At 35.8% G+C, this 16,704-nt stretch overlaps 1 protein-coding gene across 2 annotated transcripts in view; it reads left to right on the plus strand.

Moving 5' to 3' along the window:
- Gpatch2 (G-patch domain containing 2) overlaps positions 1-15,798 on the plus strand; it is a 142,128-nt gene extending 126,330 nt beyond the window's left edge. For both annotated transcript variants that reach the window (XM_070041484.1, XM_070041485.1), the window contains exons 9-10: positions 1,241-1,329; positions 12,188-15,798. In XM_070041484.1, the coding sequence (XP_069897585.1) occupies positions 1,241-1,329; positions 12,188-12,408 (310 nt within the window). In that variant the 3' untranslated portion in view covers positions 12,409-15,798. The remainder of the gene's footprint in view (positions 1-1,240; positions 1,330-12,187) is intronic.
- The last annotated feature ends 906 nt before the right edge of the window (positions 15,799-16,704 follow it).

Genomic DNA, 16,704 nt, shown 5'->3' on the forward strand with positions numbered 1-16,704 from the left:
AGACTTCACCTCAAAATCCAATCACAATGTCAGTCTTGCAGGATAGTAAGTATTTTGATGGCAAAACAGAATGAATTTAATCATCAAATTAATGACAGAGAGAGAGAGAGAGAGAGAGAGAGAGAGATGGTCTTAAATCAGAGAGAGGAGGAAACTTTGTAAATGCTCATTTACTATTAAGCAACATTGGTAGAGTATTATGTTTTTCCATTTATGACTCATGAAGTATTTAAATCATTCATTATGACTTTGTGCCCTATGGAAGTAGAACATATGTTTGAAATAATAACTCCCAGGACTAATTTTCTTTACATTTAAACTATTAGTGAGTGCATATAATATAAATGCCTGTGTATGTCTTTATCTTACTGCTGTTGATTTTGTTTTCCTTTTTTTCCCCCTCTAATAATCTGGTGGTTTTTCAAAGCGGGTTCTTTTATATCTTACTACTTGATATCTCTGTTCCTTACAAAAAGAAAATGTACTACTACAGTAAATAGGCTTCATTTATTTCTATTTCATGATCTCATGTTGTCTCTCCACCCAATGTCAAGGATTATGACCCAGGAAATGAACACAGAATCCTTCTATAGCAGCTTCAAAATCTGGGGATCCTTTCCTGTCTTTGCAGAAATTGAAAACTGTTTTGATTTCCAATTGGAACATTTTTTTATTTTTTCAAAAATTCTTTTATTTCAGAGAACAAGAATAGACAGAACAATCTAAAGTATATGAATCATTACAAGAATGTCTCGATTGCCTTTTATTTATTTGAAGTGCTTTAAGAGAATTCACTGCTCCAAAATACCCTAAAAGAAATTGATCATACTTTTCCTGTAATAAATGTTGTTCTGACAGTAAAGCATTAGTAACCAATTGATAACCTAGCAACAATATTGTGATCTCTTTAGATAATTAATCTTAGCTATTTTCCTGTCAGAAGCAACAGTGTTTGATTTTATGTTGAGCTAGAAAGATTGCCAGTTTTGAAAATTAAAAAGCATTCCTTTTATATTATTCATTCCAGTAACAATTTATGATGGCGCATTTAGCTGCTGATCGCTTGTCAACAAACGTAATTATGTTTCGATATAAACAAGATTGGTGGTTTTACTATGCAGCTCCATCTTTGTTGAGAATGTTTTGATTTAGGTTCAGATTAAACAAGCTGTGTATTTATGTGTCACTTTTTTTCCCCTCCTTTGTTAATAGTTTCTTTTTTTCTGATAATTACTTGTAGGCAAACAAGCATGCATTTAGGATCTTTGTGCACGGGAGACATCAAAAGGAGAAGGAAAGCCGCACCTTTGTCTGGCCCTCCTACCACAGGTAAAGTGAAAAAGAGATTGCAGAGGAGCTCGAAGGATAGATAATTCTTAATCACTTTACTGAGGAAGAAATAAGCACAGCTACAAGAACCTGTTAATATCAATTTGCATTTGATATTAGACTGTACTACTCATTCCTTTTATAGATCTTTGGTACTAGACTGTACTGTTTGTACCTTGTGTAGATTTTCTGGGTATACCACCAGTGAAACATTTGTACACATCTATGTGTCCCAAATGCAAGATTTTGTGTAGGGTGTCTGTAATGCACAAAGATCCAAGGCTGTATCTTTGTTCTGACTTGTTGAGAAAATAATGTATTAATAGGTGAGATGAGAAATAACCCAGAAAGACATTAATACTAATGAATTCCAAAAGGATAGCAGTAGCTGCACACACAAGGCTCCAAGTTGTAGTAGATACAAGCTAGCATTAGATTGTGACAGTCTAGTTTCTAGTTCCAGCTCTGCAGAAATCTTAACATCATCTTTTCTTAGACAATGCGTGCATTAGAATTTAAAAAAAACTCTTATGTCTGCTTCAGAAATGATGTCATTCTAATAACATGCTACTCTGATAACAGATGTGGTTAGAAAAGACTAAGTGATGAGTGGAGAGAAGTCATGGTAGATGAGAGTGGGCAGGGAGCCTTCCTGGAAGGGGCAAGCATAGTAAGTAAGGGATGTGACTAATAAGGTTAGTATGTACTGCAAAGTGTCATGCAAGAGCAGTGGGAAGGAGGCACAGACAGCCAGTAATAGAGGCCCACTGGGCATTCAAATGTAGATACCACCCAGCGCATGACTAAACCATGGGTAACCATAATGGATTCAAGATGCAGCTCTGACTCTGACTCTAAGGAAATGTTTTCAGTTACAAAGAGGATTAGCTTTACCTGTTGCCTAGGATCCTTAACCATCTAGGTTTATAAACTTTTTCTTAACTTCATTTGAGCAAACTTATATAAGAAAAATGGTTTTCATTACAGAATATGAAAACCAGATTCTTCACAGAAGAGCATGGTGGGTGGTGAGCTGTAAAGATACATGCATCTAAACCGATAGTAGGGATTTTTGAGTGGTAGGTTTGAAGGAAATAAAATACATATAAAGTTTCTATTGTCTTTTTAGGAAACCTGTTCGTTAGTGCAGAAATCTGCTGAATAACTAAAGTTAACTCTCAGCACCAACTCTAAGCTGTTACTTCTTATATGGGCCTACATTATGATATTATACATTTAGTTATCATACCTGGTCTTCCTCTAGCTGTATTAAACATCTAGGATTTAGAATTGGGAAATGTATATAAAGTTTATTTGTCTTTAAATGGATTGTTTACCACTTACTCAGTACCTATGTGTACCAGAGTTATTTCATCTTTAGAGCAACTGCATGAGGTGGAGGTTACTAGCAGTACTTTTCAGATCATAACACTCCAATGTGAAGAAGTGACAGGTGAACCACCTAAGACGGGGAGGTCAAGCCTCCATCTGTGGGCCCCCAAACGTAGCCACTGCATCACAGCTGCGCTCTTTCTGACAAATGTATGTGCAGAACTGTCCTGTTGCTTATGTGGACATGAACCCACTTTTATATGCCTTAAGTTTTATAGAGAATTTATTCAGCTATTATTATGCAGAAATATAGAATATTCAAACACATTTTGGATCAGATACATGCCATCAAATACATGCCATCTTCAGATGATCATAAGGTAATATAGTATTCTATACCACCCCACTCCAGTTGAATTATCTCACTAATTCTCCTCTCAGTCATTCAAACAGTAGTGGCAGAAATAGTACAAGACAAATCAGGAACAGGACGAACTCACTCGAGTGGCAACAATAAGGAAGAGAAGATCAGGCAGGGTCAGGTCCTGAAGGGCAGCATATAGGTGCAGTGAGTGTGGGTGGACCAGAGGGGACATGCAGATGGGGTGGGGAGGGATAACATAATTACATCTTCAAGGAGATTATGCTGTGACAGCTCAGTTACTTTAGAAGGAATCATTAATAAGAGTGTAGGTACAAGCATTAAACTCCTAGCCTAAAACAGTTTTATAATATAAGCTTATTCCAGCATTTCAAACATATGTTGATTTTTGTTTCAAATTCAAGCTTTTTGTTTAATTACCAGATTTTTTTTTAGGTAAAAGGTAAAATACACAGGAAACTGATACATTCTCTTAATTACTCATAAAACATTGTAGTCGGAGAAATGTTACTTATTTTCAATTCATTTTTCAAATCTATGTGTATCTGTTCTCAAAGAGGAAGAAATTGAGATTACTTAAAACCCCCCTCAGTCTTAAATAGAACTTCTTCTAGTCCTAATGAATCAACAGTAAGGTGAAGATTATTATCCAAATTCAAGTAAGAAGTGGGTTTGCATAAATACACTCGATAATGAGGTTATGAACCCTAGATCACTCTGTCTCTGGAAATTACAGTTTTCAAATTCAAGAATATAGTCACACAGAATACAAAGACCATCATATTCATAAACTCTTGAAGTTGAGTGCACATGTAGAATTGTTTTTCAAAGCATATTCTTGCCATTTTCCAAGGCCTCTTGTAGACTTTCCAAAAACACACTGAATGGAGTATTTTCACTGTTTCTTTTATATGTACTTAACATTAAATCTGAGCTGGAAAAGTGCAAGAGAACAAAGTTCAAAGACTGGCCCCTTTAATATTGTTTGATTGCCCTTCCTGATGTCCATACCAAATATTACACAGTGAAACAACAGATATTAGAAGAATTTACCAAAATCTTGTCATGATGTACAATTAAGCACTTAAATTTTGCTATCCCTAGTTGGGCTTGTATAACAGTTTTTAGCCTCTTAATATAAAGTTATATGTAATATTCATCACAAATAATACTTTAAGCGCTCTATTAATTAACAACACCAAATCCTGATCATAGTTACCTTCGAAGGTATAACTATTTTCTGGCACTCCTTTAGCAGCAGCATAATTTCACTTCACTAGGCCCTGTACCAGCCAGTTGTGGTTATCCGTTACATATTTATTAGTTGTGACAGGAACACCAAATTTATTTCAGCGTTTTAACTTATTTATTGCTCTTTCACCTTTGTGTTTTGTATTGACAAAATAAAATGAATATTGATAAGGGGAGATATTGATTTTTTTTTAAATGTACAGCTTGTTTTCTGCCTCATTCAAAGTCACATACCCAAAGATAGTGGCTGTCTCTCAGCAGCCAAAGATGTAGATGTACTATTATAAAATTGAGAACTACTGAAGCAAGAAGGTTTGCCAGCAGAATGCATTTTATTGTTTGAAAAATGTCATCAGTAAAGGTGAAGAAAGGCAGAGAACAAAATCAGAGGAGTATTACTATTAACGTTTTATAAAAGGCAGTTGGCATTGTTAGCTGTGGTCCCTTTTTCTCAGAGAAGCCTTACGTTGTTAAGGATTTGATAGTAAAAAGATTTTAAGGTATGTTTACTGTGTTTTAAGCTATTGTGAGTGCAGTGTATAAAAACATTATTTTTCAATACATGGTATTTGATGTTACCCACAATTAGTACTGCTTATCACTTTTGCTTTCTACTGAAATCGTTTCATAATGAAAATATCCCTTATAAGGTTTTCCCTTACACTACATATAATGCAAAAAAAGGCCTATTGACTTGGTATAGACATTGCTCTAGGGAAACTGTTTTCATGGGCAAGGTGCTACCCATTTACAACCTTATGTAACTTTTTTCAACCTTTTTTCCACATCTTACTGATATTTCAATAGGAAAAGTTTTTATGATAATAGGTGCATATTTTTAAACATATGCATTTAAATAAAAGTCACATCATGCATAATCAAATGTTTGATGTGACCAAACTTCTTTGCAAGATACTAGATTTCCTTGTTTGCCCAAACTTACCAATAATTACATTTTTACTTTCTTTAATAGTGGATACATTTAACCACTGTACATTATCTTGTCTTCCAGAATTTTAAAACAAATACTTTATATTTTAACAAGCTAGTAGTATGTCTTGACTGATAGAGTACTTGTTTAGCAAGAAAAAAGCCTGGAATTCAAACCCAAGGGATGGATAGATGGATGAAAGGAAGGAAAGAAGGAAGGGAAGGAGGGAAGAAGAGGGACAGGAAGAAAAAAGGAAGGAAAAAAAGAAGGAAGGGAAAGGAAAGGGAAAAACAGGAAGGGAGGGAAGAAACTATAGAATTACAGAATATATTAAAGAATAATTAGATAAAAGCTAAGAGGACAGTGAATTTTAAGCCAAATCTGAATAAACTATCTACCTAAAAGCAACACAAAGATTTTTTTAAAGATGGAAAATATGAAAATAAGCAGAGAGGTTAAAGTTTAACATGTTATCTAATAGAACTTTTCCCAGAAGGAATATAGAGAAAATGGGGCAATGCAATACTTAGAAATAGAATTTTTTTAGAACTGAAGAAAATATGAATCTTCCTATTTTAAAAAGATGTGTATGTTAGGAAATATTAGACATAAATGATAACATCTCATCCAGACACATTGTAGTAAAGCTCCAGAGTCCCACACCAAAGAGAAGAACTTAGGAGCAGCCAAGAAGAGAAGATACAGCCTACTTAGGAATAAATTATGCTGATAGCAAACCTAAAACCAGCAGAACAATCCAGGAGTTTGGAGATCCTTTCAATGTGCTATGATAAAATAAGTGTTATTTGTCCAATTAAACTATTGCACAAGAGTAATAAGAATGAAGGAAAGTTGCTTCTAAATAAAGACTTTGGAGGCATGGCTCAGTTTGTAGAGGGCCAGCCAATACATCAGGTACAGATGACCAGTCCCACTCTCAGATAAAAGAAAAAGATGTAATTGCTGAAGTTGATACCTCATTAGAAGAAAACTGAATCCATTACAAAATAAAGGATTAAAATTAGAAACAGTAAGCAAAGAAATAGAACACATACTCAAAGACCAACTGATAGTGTATAGTGATGTCAATAATCAGCAAGATGATAAGAATGAATATATAAAGGCAAGATGGAGCAAAAATTCTAGACAGTTATAACATATACAGCATGAGAAAATAAGTCGTATATACATCTTTTAAAAAGTAATCACAGAAAGAACTGAAATAGAGTATTCAGGTTTCACACTGCTATAAATAAGCAGTGGATTCCACCAGGTTCCAGTGACTCATGCCTGTAATCCTAACTACTCAGGAGGCTGAGATCTGAAGATTGAGGCTTGAAGCCAGCCTGAGCAGGAAAGCATGGAAGAGTCTTATCTCCAATTATCTACCCCCAAAAAAGCCAGAACTGGAATTTTGGCTCAAGTGATAGAGCACTATCCTTAAGCAAAAAAGCTGAGGGATAGTGCACTGGCCCTGACCTCAAGTCCTAGAAAAAACTATATAATAGATTCCTAAGTAGCACCAAAACAAACAAACCAGCATAGGAAAAGCAAAGTTAATAGCATTAAATAATATAGTAAAAATAAATCCAGATGCATCAGTCAACACAATAAATACAACCAGAATAAATGTGCATCAGTTAAATTCTGCAATTTTATAATGAATGAAAGGAATAAAATCCATATATACTTTTTTTGTTGTTGTTGGACATGGGAACTGAACTCCAGCCTGGGCGCTGTTCCTCAGCTCTTCAGCGCAAGGCTAGCGCTCTACCACTTGAGCCATAGCACCATTTCTAGCTTCTTTTTGCTTAGGTGGTACTGAGGGCCTCATACATGCAAGGCAAGCACGCTACCACTGAGCTACCTTCCCAGCCCCGTATATACTTTTTATAATAACACTAAAATGTATTGTACAATTTTTAAATACTAGTCAAACAAAGGTAGACTAGCTGAGTTTTAAGTTGAATCTTGAGGTATCTGTCTCTTTGTCAGACTTATTGAAATATTTAAGTATTAAAGTAATTACTTTGAGAAAATATGGCAAAAGAAATAACATAATGGAAAATACTGTTGATAGATACAGCTTTAACTTCAGTTAATGGAAAGGGAAATGATTGGACTCAGATGTCATAAGTTCAAGTTCTAACTGGGACATTTTCTAGCTAGATGTCTTCAGACATCAGTTTCATCTATAAAATGAGGCCAATGTTGCCTATCTCTCATGCTGATACAGAAGATAAAAAGAAATGATGGTTGGCAAACATTTGTAACTTTTAGGGCTGTAGTCATCCTAAACTGTTATCCAACTATGTCAAATAGCATCTACATATAAACTCACACATTTCCCCATGATTTTTAACATGGTTTGAAACATTGTCTCCATTAAAAGTCTTAGTAGGAAAGCAATGAAGGTAATGGGAAGTATATAAGCCTTTTGGAATAAGCTTGACCCATGTTTCAACCCGGCTTTTTCTCTGTATGATTGACCACTGAAATTCCCAGTTACCTAATGTTTTCAGGAGTAGATATCATGTCATGTACCCAGCCCAGGGCTGCCCAGGCCAGCTCTATAGGAGACAAACAATAGCAAATAAGCATACCATATGCCTTTGAGCGCTATACAGTTTTGTTGAAAGATTCGTTGTTGTTGTTGTTGTCTTTTAATACTTCTTCCATAGAAATGTATTTCTGACCAGGCACCAATGGCTCACACATGAAGTTTAAACTACTCAGGATACTAAGAATTGAGAAATGTGGTTCAAAGCTAGACCCAGGGAGAAAAGTCTGAGAGAATCTAATTTTTGTTAACCAGACTGGAGGCATGGCTCAAGTGGTAGAACACTAGCTATGAGTGAAAAAGAGGAAGGAGTGTGTGATCTCAAGCTTCAGTGACTGCACAAAACATAAAATGTATTTCTGTATACTCAAAACATCCAAGAACACTCACTTTGCCCAGCACAATAGGACTTTTGTCTTGTGAAGTTTACATTACTTGCTGATTTCTGGTAGGACATGCTCATAATCCTAACTTCTTAGGAGGCTAGGATCTGAGGATCTTGGTTTGAAGTCACCCAGGAGAGGAAAGTCTGTAAAACTGTTATCTTCCATAAACTACCAATACCGCTTTTTGGTAGTTTATTGGAGACAAGAGTCCCCTGAGTTCAGTTCAAGCCTCAGCATGCGCGCACACACACACACACACACACACACACACACACACTCTCTCTCTCTCTCTCTCTCTCTCTCTCTCTCTCTCTCTCTCTCTCTCGTTACTTAAGGAAAAAAGGAAACTGGTTTTATATTATCTTTCCATTACTTAAATAGAATATTTTAAGCAGTTTCACACACACACACACACACACACACACACACACACACACACACACACACACACACACACACACACTTGTTACTTAAGGAAAAAAGGAAACTGGTTTTATATTATCTTTCCATTACTTAGAATATTTTAAGCAGTTTCACACACACACACACACACACACACACACACACACACACACTCGTTACTTAAGGAAAAAAGGAAACTGGTTTTATATTATCTTTCCATTACTTAAATAGAATATTTTAAGCAGTTTCATGTTATATAGACATTGTGATATTGCCAATCAGATATAAAATAGTTAAGTGAAAACTTGGCAAACAATAATAATACTACACTATTCTCAAATTATGCTTAACTAATGCAACTCCTTGAATTTTAAAAAAATAATCAAAGTCCATTTCCCTCATTACCAAGGATGTAGGATCATACTCTAACTCACAATTTTAATAACATCAGTAAGAGTAATAGCAACAATAACTCTGCCCCTCAGCTGGCTAAGAGAGTGACATGGAAGAGAAGAGGGAAGGAAGAGGGATAGTAAGCTAACACCTGCCTTCTGAATGCAGAGTAGGGCCAAGGTGGACGACACTGGCTGTTAAATGGGAGGCAGCCTGTGTCGCTTCCCTTTCCATCAGCTGTTGATCCAACGTCAATACGACACTTTTGGAGCCAAATTACTAAACAAGCTGCCAATTAGGCTTGCAGTCAGCTGGATAGATTAGTGGCTAAGAGAGACCGATAGAAGATTTTCATCTCTTGAGCCAATTACACAAGTGAATTACCCTCCACCGTACTCTTTGGAATGTTGGAGGAGAAAGGCCCAAGTCGGCTGTAATAGATACAAGCGCTCCAGCAGACGGGGGCCAGCCAGGAGCCGGGGCATGAAATGGAAGGGTTAGGTTAGCAGGCTAGTTTTCTACAATTGCCCAAGCAGAAAGAGAGCCTTCTAGGAAAGGACTTAAAGGATTTAGCACTGCCAGGAGCAAAAGAAAAGGAAATTGTGGTTGAGGAATATACTGGGTTATTTCACTCCCAGGTCTTAATCTCATAAAACTAGGATGAGAGAACAACAGGGCATCTCTCTCACTAGCATCAGTTTTCCATGACAAATGAAGCACCGATTCCTTTCTTTTTCTTCTTTTTTAAGTTATTTATTAATATGGAAGTTGAGGAATTAAATGTTCTTTTTCTTCCAAGTATGTTACAGCTTTCTTTCATTTTATATTTATCAAGACACGAAATTGAACCAGCTGGTTTTTTTTTTGTTGAGAAAATGAGTTCCTTGATCACCCTAGGTCTCCCTGCCTAAAAAGCCACATTTAAAGTCATGATAGTGAATCTGTTATCATTTTCTGCTCACTGCACGACTACAGTTGAGCATTATTTACCAATTTCTGTAGAAATGTTTCAAATTGGCCTGGCATTTTCCTTAAATATTAAAAGTTTTCAGCTGAACCTCTGCAAGCTGTTGTACAAAAAGAATGCGCAAACAGATGTGTGGCCTAGAGCAGTGTTAGACCTCTGATCTGATTTTAGCTTATGGACTGAATTAACTCATGCACTCAGTGAAAACTCAGGGATATGAAGCAAAATGCTAGGGTCCTGTTTACCCTGGCATACCTGATTAGTGGCTTGTCCCAGAAAACCTACATAACCTTGGGTGTCTGGGTGGTCATCACAATCACAATTTATGGCAAAACTTTAATTGCTTTGAAAAAATATTTTTATTATCCTTAAGTAATTATACAAAGATGTCATTCAACAAAGCAGTTTATGAATATAGTATATCTGCTCAATGCTTTGTACCAAGATTTTTTTATTAAAGGCTTTTCTTTGCTTCTTCTGACTGGGTGATTTTTTTTTTATTCTGTCTCTGTGTTGGGGTCTCTCTCTCTCTCTCTCTCTCTCTCTCTCTCTCTCTCTCTCTCTCTCTTTCTCTCTCTCAAATGCATATGCACATATGTATTTATGTATATAATATATGCATTTATATATAAATGTACATATGGAGACATAGTATATATATACATATTTTACTTTATTATTTATTTTTTGTCGGTGGTGGGGCTTGAACTCTGGGCCTGAACGCTGTCCCTCAGCTCTTCAGCTCAAGGCTAGCACTCTACCACTTGAGCTACAGTGCCACTTACACATATTTTATTTTATCTCAATCAAGTAATAAGTTATTTACATGAAGAAATTTCCTGACAGAATATATTAAATTAGAATTTTTTGACATCAGCCATTGTGATTCAGGCCTTAGGTTGTTGGTGGTTTGTCCTGTCCATTGTTAAGGAACTTGTTTCAGTGATCTAAGAATCCATTTAATAAGCCCAAAGCCAACTAATTAATATAGTAGCCCAATTATTATTCTCGGTAATAAATTCAGCAAATGGCAAAGATTGTTATTGTCATTATTCCCAGACCTAACATTAAATTGTTTCATAAAGGTCCTTGATAATCAACTTATGATTGTTCTGTAGTAAAGAACAACTATAGTTATTAAAACTCATCTCCAGCAACTTGGAAAAATAAGGAAGAAGCCTCATAATAACCCTGAATTAGGGAGGAAATATCAAGCAAGATGTTTGTGATTATGCTAAACAGTTGTCTGACTCATGAGCCTTTGAAAGTGATGAGCTGCCCAATTCAACTCCTGTCTTGGAGGACATGGTCACATTTCAGGAAAGGGATCTCCTAGAATCAGGATGGAGCTGCCTATGACAAGTATCAAAGGTATTTTTGAAAAATGAGATGCCTTTATTCCTGTAGGCTTAGGAAAGACTGCTATGTCTTTTCTAAGATAATTGTTTTCAACATTCTCTTCCTTTTTTTTCCTTGCTCTCCTTACCTGCTTCTGTAGTCATTAAAACATGGTCCTGTTTCAAGGGAAAGTGGGAAAAAAATGTAAATATAACCCCTCTGTACATCACTTTGACCACCTTGACAATAAAATAAAATTTTAAAAAAAGAAACGTGGCCCTGAAAGAGAAAGAAGAAAATAAAAGGATAGGACAAACTGAATAGAAAATAATGGGAAGGAACATTGTAAGAGAATGTAAATTCATAGGAATTTGGGGTGGCATTAGTTGTGCTTTTGGCTTGGTTTGATTTTGGGGGTTTTGTTCTTTTGTGGGGAGGAGGTTGTTTCTTTTTGTTGCTACAAGACAAGTCCAAAACAAATCTAAGATACTGTTTTATTTGTAAGTTGGCGATTTTCACAAGTATCTATTTGGCTAGTATGTTAATGAAAAGAAAACCACTCACATGCAAAGAGCTTTCTTTTTTTATATGGTCCAATCAGATCCTACAATTTTGCATACAATAATCAGGGTTATGTTGTATTACTTACAACTCTTTTACTGATGAGAAAACAAAAGTCCATAAAGTTAAATAACCTACCTGGCTACTAAATGGTAGATTTGAAATTTAAAGCAAAATCTTCCTTTCCTGTACATAGATCTCTTGTCCTCTACTCCATAAAGAACCAAAACAGAACCCAAAGATTACTAAACACCCTCTTCTAAACTTTAGAACAAATTTAGACAAATTTGGTTAGAGTCTAAGAACATCTCCATCAGCCTCCATGCTAACTTATTTTGTCATATTCTCATTTCAGGATTTGTAGGTGAAAATGCCCAGCCAATCCTAGAAAGCAACATCGGAAATCGAATGCTTCAGAATATGGGCTGGACACCTGGGTCAGGCCTGGGGAGAGATGGCAAGGGAATCTCCGAGCCAATTCAAGCCATGCAGAGGCCAAAGGGATTAGGACTTGGATTTCCTCTACCAAAAAGCACTCCTGCAACTGCTGCCCCCAATTCAGGAAAATCCACTTAAGAAGTAAAGCAAAGAAGAAACGTTTTACAGTTCCTGTTCCTTATGCCATTGTAGTAAAACTACGATCTAGTTTCTGGGTTTGAAGCAGAAATCTCCATTCCCCTAAATTCATCTCACTAAGTTCCTAATTTCAGATAATCCTGTTACAGTGAGAGATGGAATTTCATCAGAATCCATGGTGCTAAAGCCTCTGCCCTTGAAATTTTCTCAGTAATTGCCAGTTATTTTTAGGTATAAAGGACAGTTTTTGTCTCTTATTTATTGTGGTTTTTAGATGTCAGTAATTACTAATGCTTTACTCAGTTCATGTGTGTGTTTAATGTCCAAGCACGTGTGAGAACATCCAGTAGTTTCTAAATTTAGGCTAGGCCAGAAAAGAGTGTTTCCTGTCATGCTTATGCTAAAGAATTTGGTCTGGAATGAGGGCTGGTAGTCCTCTTTGATAGCTCTCTTGATAAAGTGCTAAACAAATCTCTGAAAGGCTTGGCAGTTTTCTGTCCTTGAATCTAGCTTTCTCATGAAAGGTTTCTAAGGTGTGTAAGAAGAGTGATACCCATTAAATTTCTGATTTTAGTAGGTGTAATATGAATTTCACAGAGGACAAAAAACAATTTTTAAGAAAAATACACCTCATCACTGTTCTCACCATAGTGCCCTGAACATTATTTTAATGCAGACTTTATAAATTTTACCTCACTTAGAACAGAAAATAATTATTGAAAGAAATATGTATTTTTGAATTCACCATGACTGTAAATTCTATTCATCCCAATGTCTACCTCTCACTTCCCAAAGATCAACTCAAGGTGTAGTCATCTGGTTTTAAATTTTAATCACCGAAGCAACTTGTTTGACTATTGAATCAACTTATTTGAAGACTGAAATGGCTCTCCCAAGAATTCTGTTTATTTACCAGAAAGAGAGGGGACTGACCTGCCCTTTCTCAGGTCTCCGCTGTTATTTTCAAACTAAGCAAAACAGTCAGTCTTATTCTGTGCCTAGGACAAAGTGATTTTGAAAGCATTTTCTCTGTCATGCCAGAAAACCTAAATTCTTGGTAGAAGATGCTGATTTGTTATCATCATTAAAGGAACAAATAATTATTATTCTATTAATAACTGTCTTTGTTGGTTAAGTAAAGGTTAAGATAACCCCTGTAAATTCTCTAATAGGTTTTTTAATTTTATAAATTGCCCCCCAAAAAAAGAGTTTTTAAGGCAGTAGAGAAAGTGTAGACATGTGGCAAAACTTTCTCAGGTGGTTCCCTTGAAAAACAAAACAAAACAAAAAACAAAACTGCTGCCAACTAGGGAGGGGAAAAATCAATCTGCCATTCAAAAGAAAGCCTTAACGGTTTGCCAAATGTACGTGTGTGTTTTGGGAGAATTACCTTCTTTCCTGGAAGTATCAGGGTCCAAAGGAGAAGCAGTTAGGACATTGTATACCTCCAGTGGAATGTTTGTGTTCATTAAAGCAACCCTGTTGTGTGATTTCTTTCTACAAGTTTGTCAGTAGAAGAGACTTGTCATTCTTTTCATGATTTTTTTTCCTGTGTTCATTCTATTTACGTAGTGGGGAAGATAGCAAAGATTATATACAAGTTTTGAAACATTTGTAATCAAATATTGTACTTTACAGCATATTTTTAAAAATTTTTAAATTCTTCCTAAAGATCTAACATCCCAGAGTTTCAAAAAGCCCAATTTTGAATCACTGATAACATTAAGTCCTCAGGCTCCTAAAGACTTGGTTGTGATTTTTTTTTTTTTTCATCCTACCTGATTCTAATGGATGTAGAGCCCTCCTAGTGGAGATGACTGGCACGTACACCACACTGCTAGGGAGAGGCTCCTAAGGAAAGATGCAGCTTTTGGAATGCTTCTCATTGTTGCCATCCTGGAAAGGCAGCAAATCCGGAAATCTGTGAACTTCTTAACATCCAAAAAAATCTCTCAATACTTCCCACAATGAGAAGAAGCTTTTTTATGCTGATGCCTAGAGCCTTCTCTGTGGCCCCCAACGGTTAAAATATAGCACGTTCTCCTGAAATGTCTAACTGTACAGAATCAGCACTCAGCATAGTTGAATGAGAACCTCCTAAGCTTCCCTGTTCCTCTATAGGATGTGCTCAGCATTCAGACACTAAGCACAGTAGGACGTTGGTGACTCACACCTGTAATCCTAGCTATTCAAGAGTCTGAGATCCTGAGTTCACATATGGAAGCCAGCCAGGAAATTTTGAAAGCCTCTGTCTCTAATAAACCAGAAGAAAAGCTTAACTAGAGATAAGGCTCAAGTAGTAGAGAGAGGATCAGCTGTGAGAGGAAAACAAAAAAAAACCAATATGAGGGCCTGAGAGGGGGAAAGTTTAGACTTGATGTTCTGGGTTTAATTGGAGAAATAAACACAAAATATAAAATAGGTAGCATAAGTCAAATATCTCAGGATATGAGACTCCCTAGTGTGTTTTATACATAATTATATTAGTTTTTGTAAGTTAATATGCCCACGAGTCCAAAGCATGGTTCATGGTTTAGGATGTATCATTTCTATCTCTTTTAAAAAGTAGTAATAGCTGGGCACCAGTGGCTTATGACTGTAATCATAGTTACTCAGGTGGTTGAGATCTGAGGGTCACGGTTTGAAGCCAGCTAGGGCAAGAAAGTCTGTGAGCCTCTGGCCTCCAATAAACTACTCAGAAAATCCCAGAAGTGGTACTGTGGCCTAACAGATAGAGCACTAGCCTTGAGCACAAAGAGGCCTACAGACAGCTCCCAGTCTCTGAGTTTTAGCCCTGTGATGAGCAAAAAACAAGTGATTAGGATATTTCCTCTTCTCCCACATGAAGCCAGTCTTCCATTATATATAATTTTTTTTAAATGTTTTAATGCTTAAGTCTTTCCTTACTGTTGAAATTACCATTCCTCCCATTGCCAAGACTGGTTGAGACCACTCCATTGCCACTGTGACGCTCTTATCCTTTATGTATTTGTTATACTTGACATTGACCAGACCATATGCTAGAACTAAATCATTTCCTTTTTTCTTAGTACAAGTTTTAGGACTGCATCCTCTCAAATTTGCTTATTTTATTTTCATACCAGTTGATACCTTTTTAGAAGGAAATCCATTGCTAACAAAAATTTGCCACTAAATTGGTCTCAGCATTTGATAGGTCTTATAACCCATACTGTTGTAAGACACGTTAAAAATACATGTGTATATATAGGTATATTTGGATCATATATATGTGCAATGTACAGACATTGTTGCAAAATATTGTTTTATTAATATGCTTATTTTAACATTTCAATTAATGTTCTCATAATTGCTTTTCTTCAGTACATTTCATTTTAAGCAGATATTTCATAAAAGGAAAATCACTGTTGACATAATCTTTTCAACCCTTTTCACTTGTATATTGTCTGTCAAAAAAAAAGTGATCTAAATTGGTACTGAAAAATGAAGTTGTTAACAAAGAATATTTTGAGTTTGTTTTTTGTTTCTTTTGTTAGTTTGCTTTTGGCAGAAAGCCATTGATGATACAGTAAAACAAAGAATAAAACAAAATGTTAAGAATGTTATTTATGTAGTCATCTTTGAACTTCAGTTATTTCCTTTTTAACCTTGAGGTAATGAAAGAGAGAGGTGAAGACACTTTGCAATATTTTAACAGCTTGGCATTTAGCTCAATGGTAGAGCATTTGCCTAGCATGCATGCCAGGTTCAATCCCTAGCACTGGAAAAATGAAAAGATTCACTTTTATCCATTGACAATGAAGATAGAATACTACAGTTGCAGTTCAATTAATTACTGCTGCTGTGGAATTTTTAAATATCTCAAGTTAGAGAAAATAATTTGGTGGATATATTTGCAAATATATGCATTGCTGATTGTAAGCTGTTCTACTACATTTAAGTCGCTTTGTTTGCCCCTGAAACCGGACTGGCTTCAGGTCTCTTTCCACACAAGGATTCTGTGGTTGTTAAAATAGCACAGGTCTCATTCTCTGGCTTCTCAAAGTAGCAATGAAGGTAAGGTCTCATGAGGTACAATCACTCCATTTCCTTCTGGAAAGTTGTGCTTCTCATAACCTGCTTCGACATTTTGAATAGTTTGTAAAAGTCATCAAAGTGCAGAGTTTTCTTTGCTATAAAAAGCATTTCACTATTTATGTTGATTAAATTTTATCTGCTCTTCCAAAAACAGTAGAGTTGTTAAAGTAAGTGGATTTTTTTTTTATCCAATAGGTATTAAATACTCATTTATTTAACGGGCTCACAGTAATATATACT

The sequence above is a fragment of the Dipodomys merriami genome, unplaced genomic scaffold, assembly GCF_024711535.1.
Source record: "Dipodomys merriami isolate MVZ:Mamm:240054 unplaced genomic scaffold, mDipMer1.0.p SCAF_31, whole genome shotgun sequence".
NCBI classification, from domain to species: domain Eukaryota; kingdom Metazoa; phylum Chordata; class Mammalia; order Rodentia; family Heteromyidae; genus Dipodomys; species Dipodomys merriami.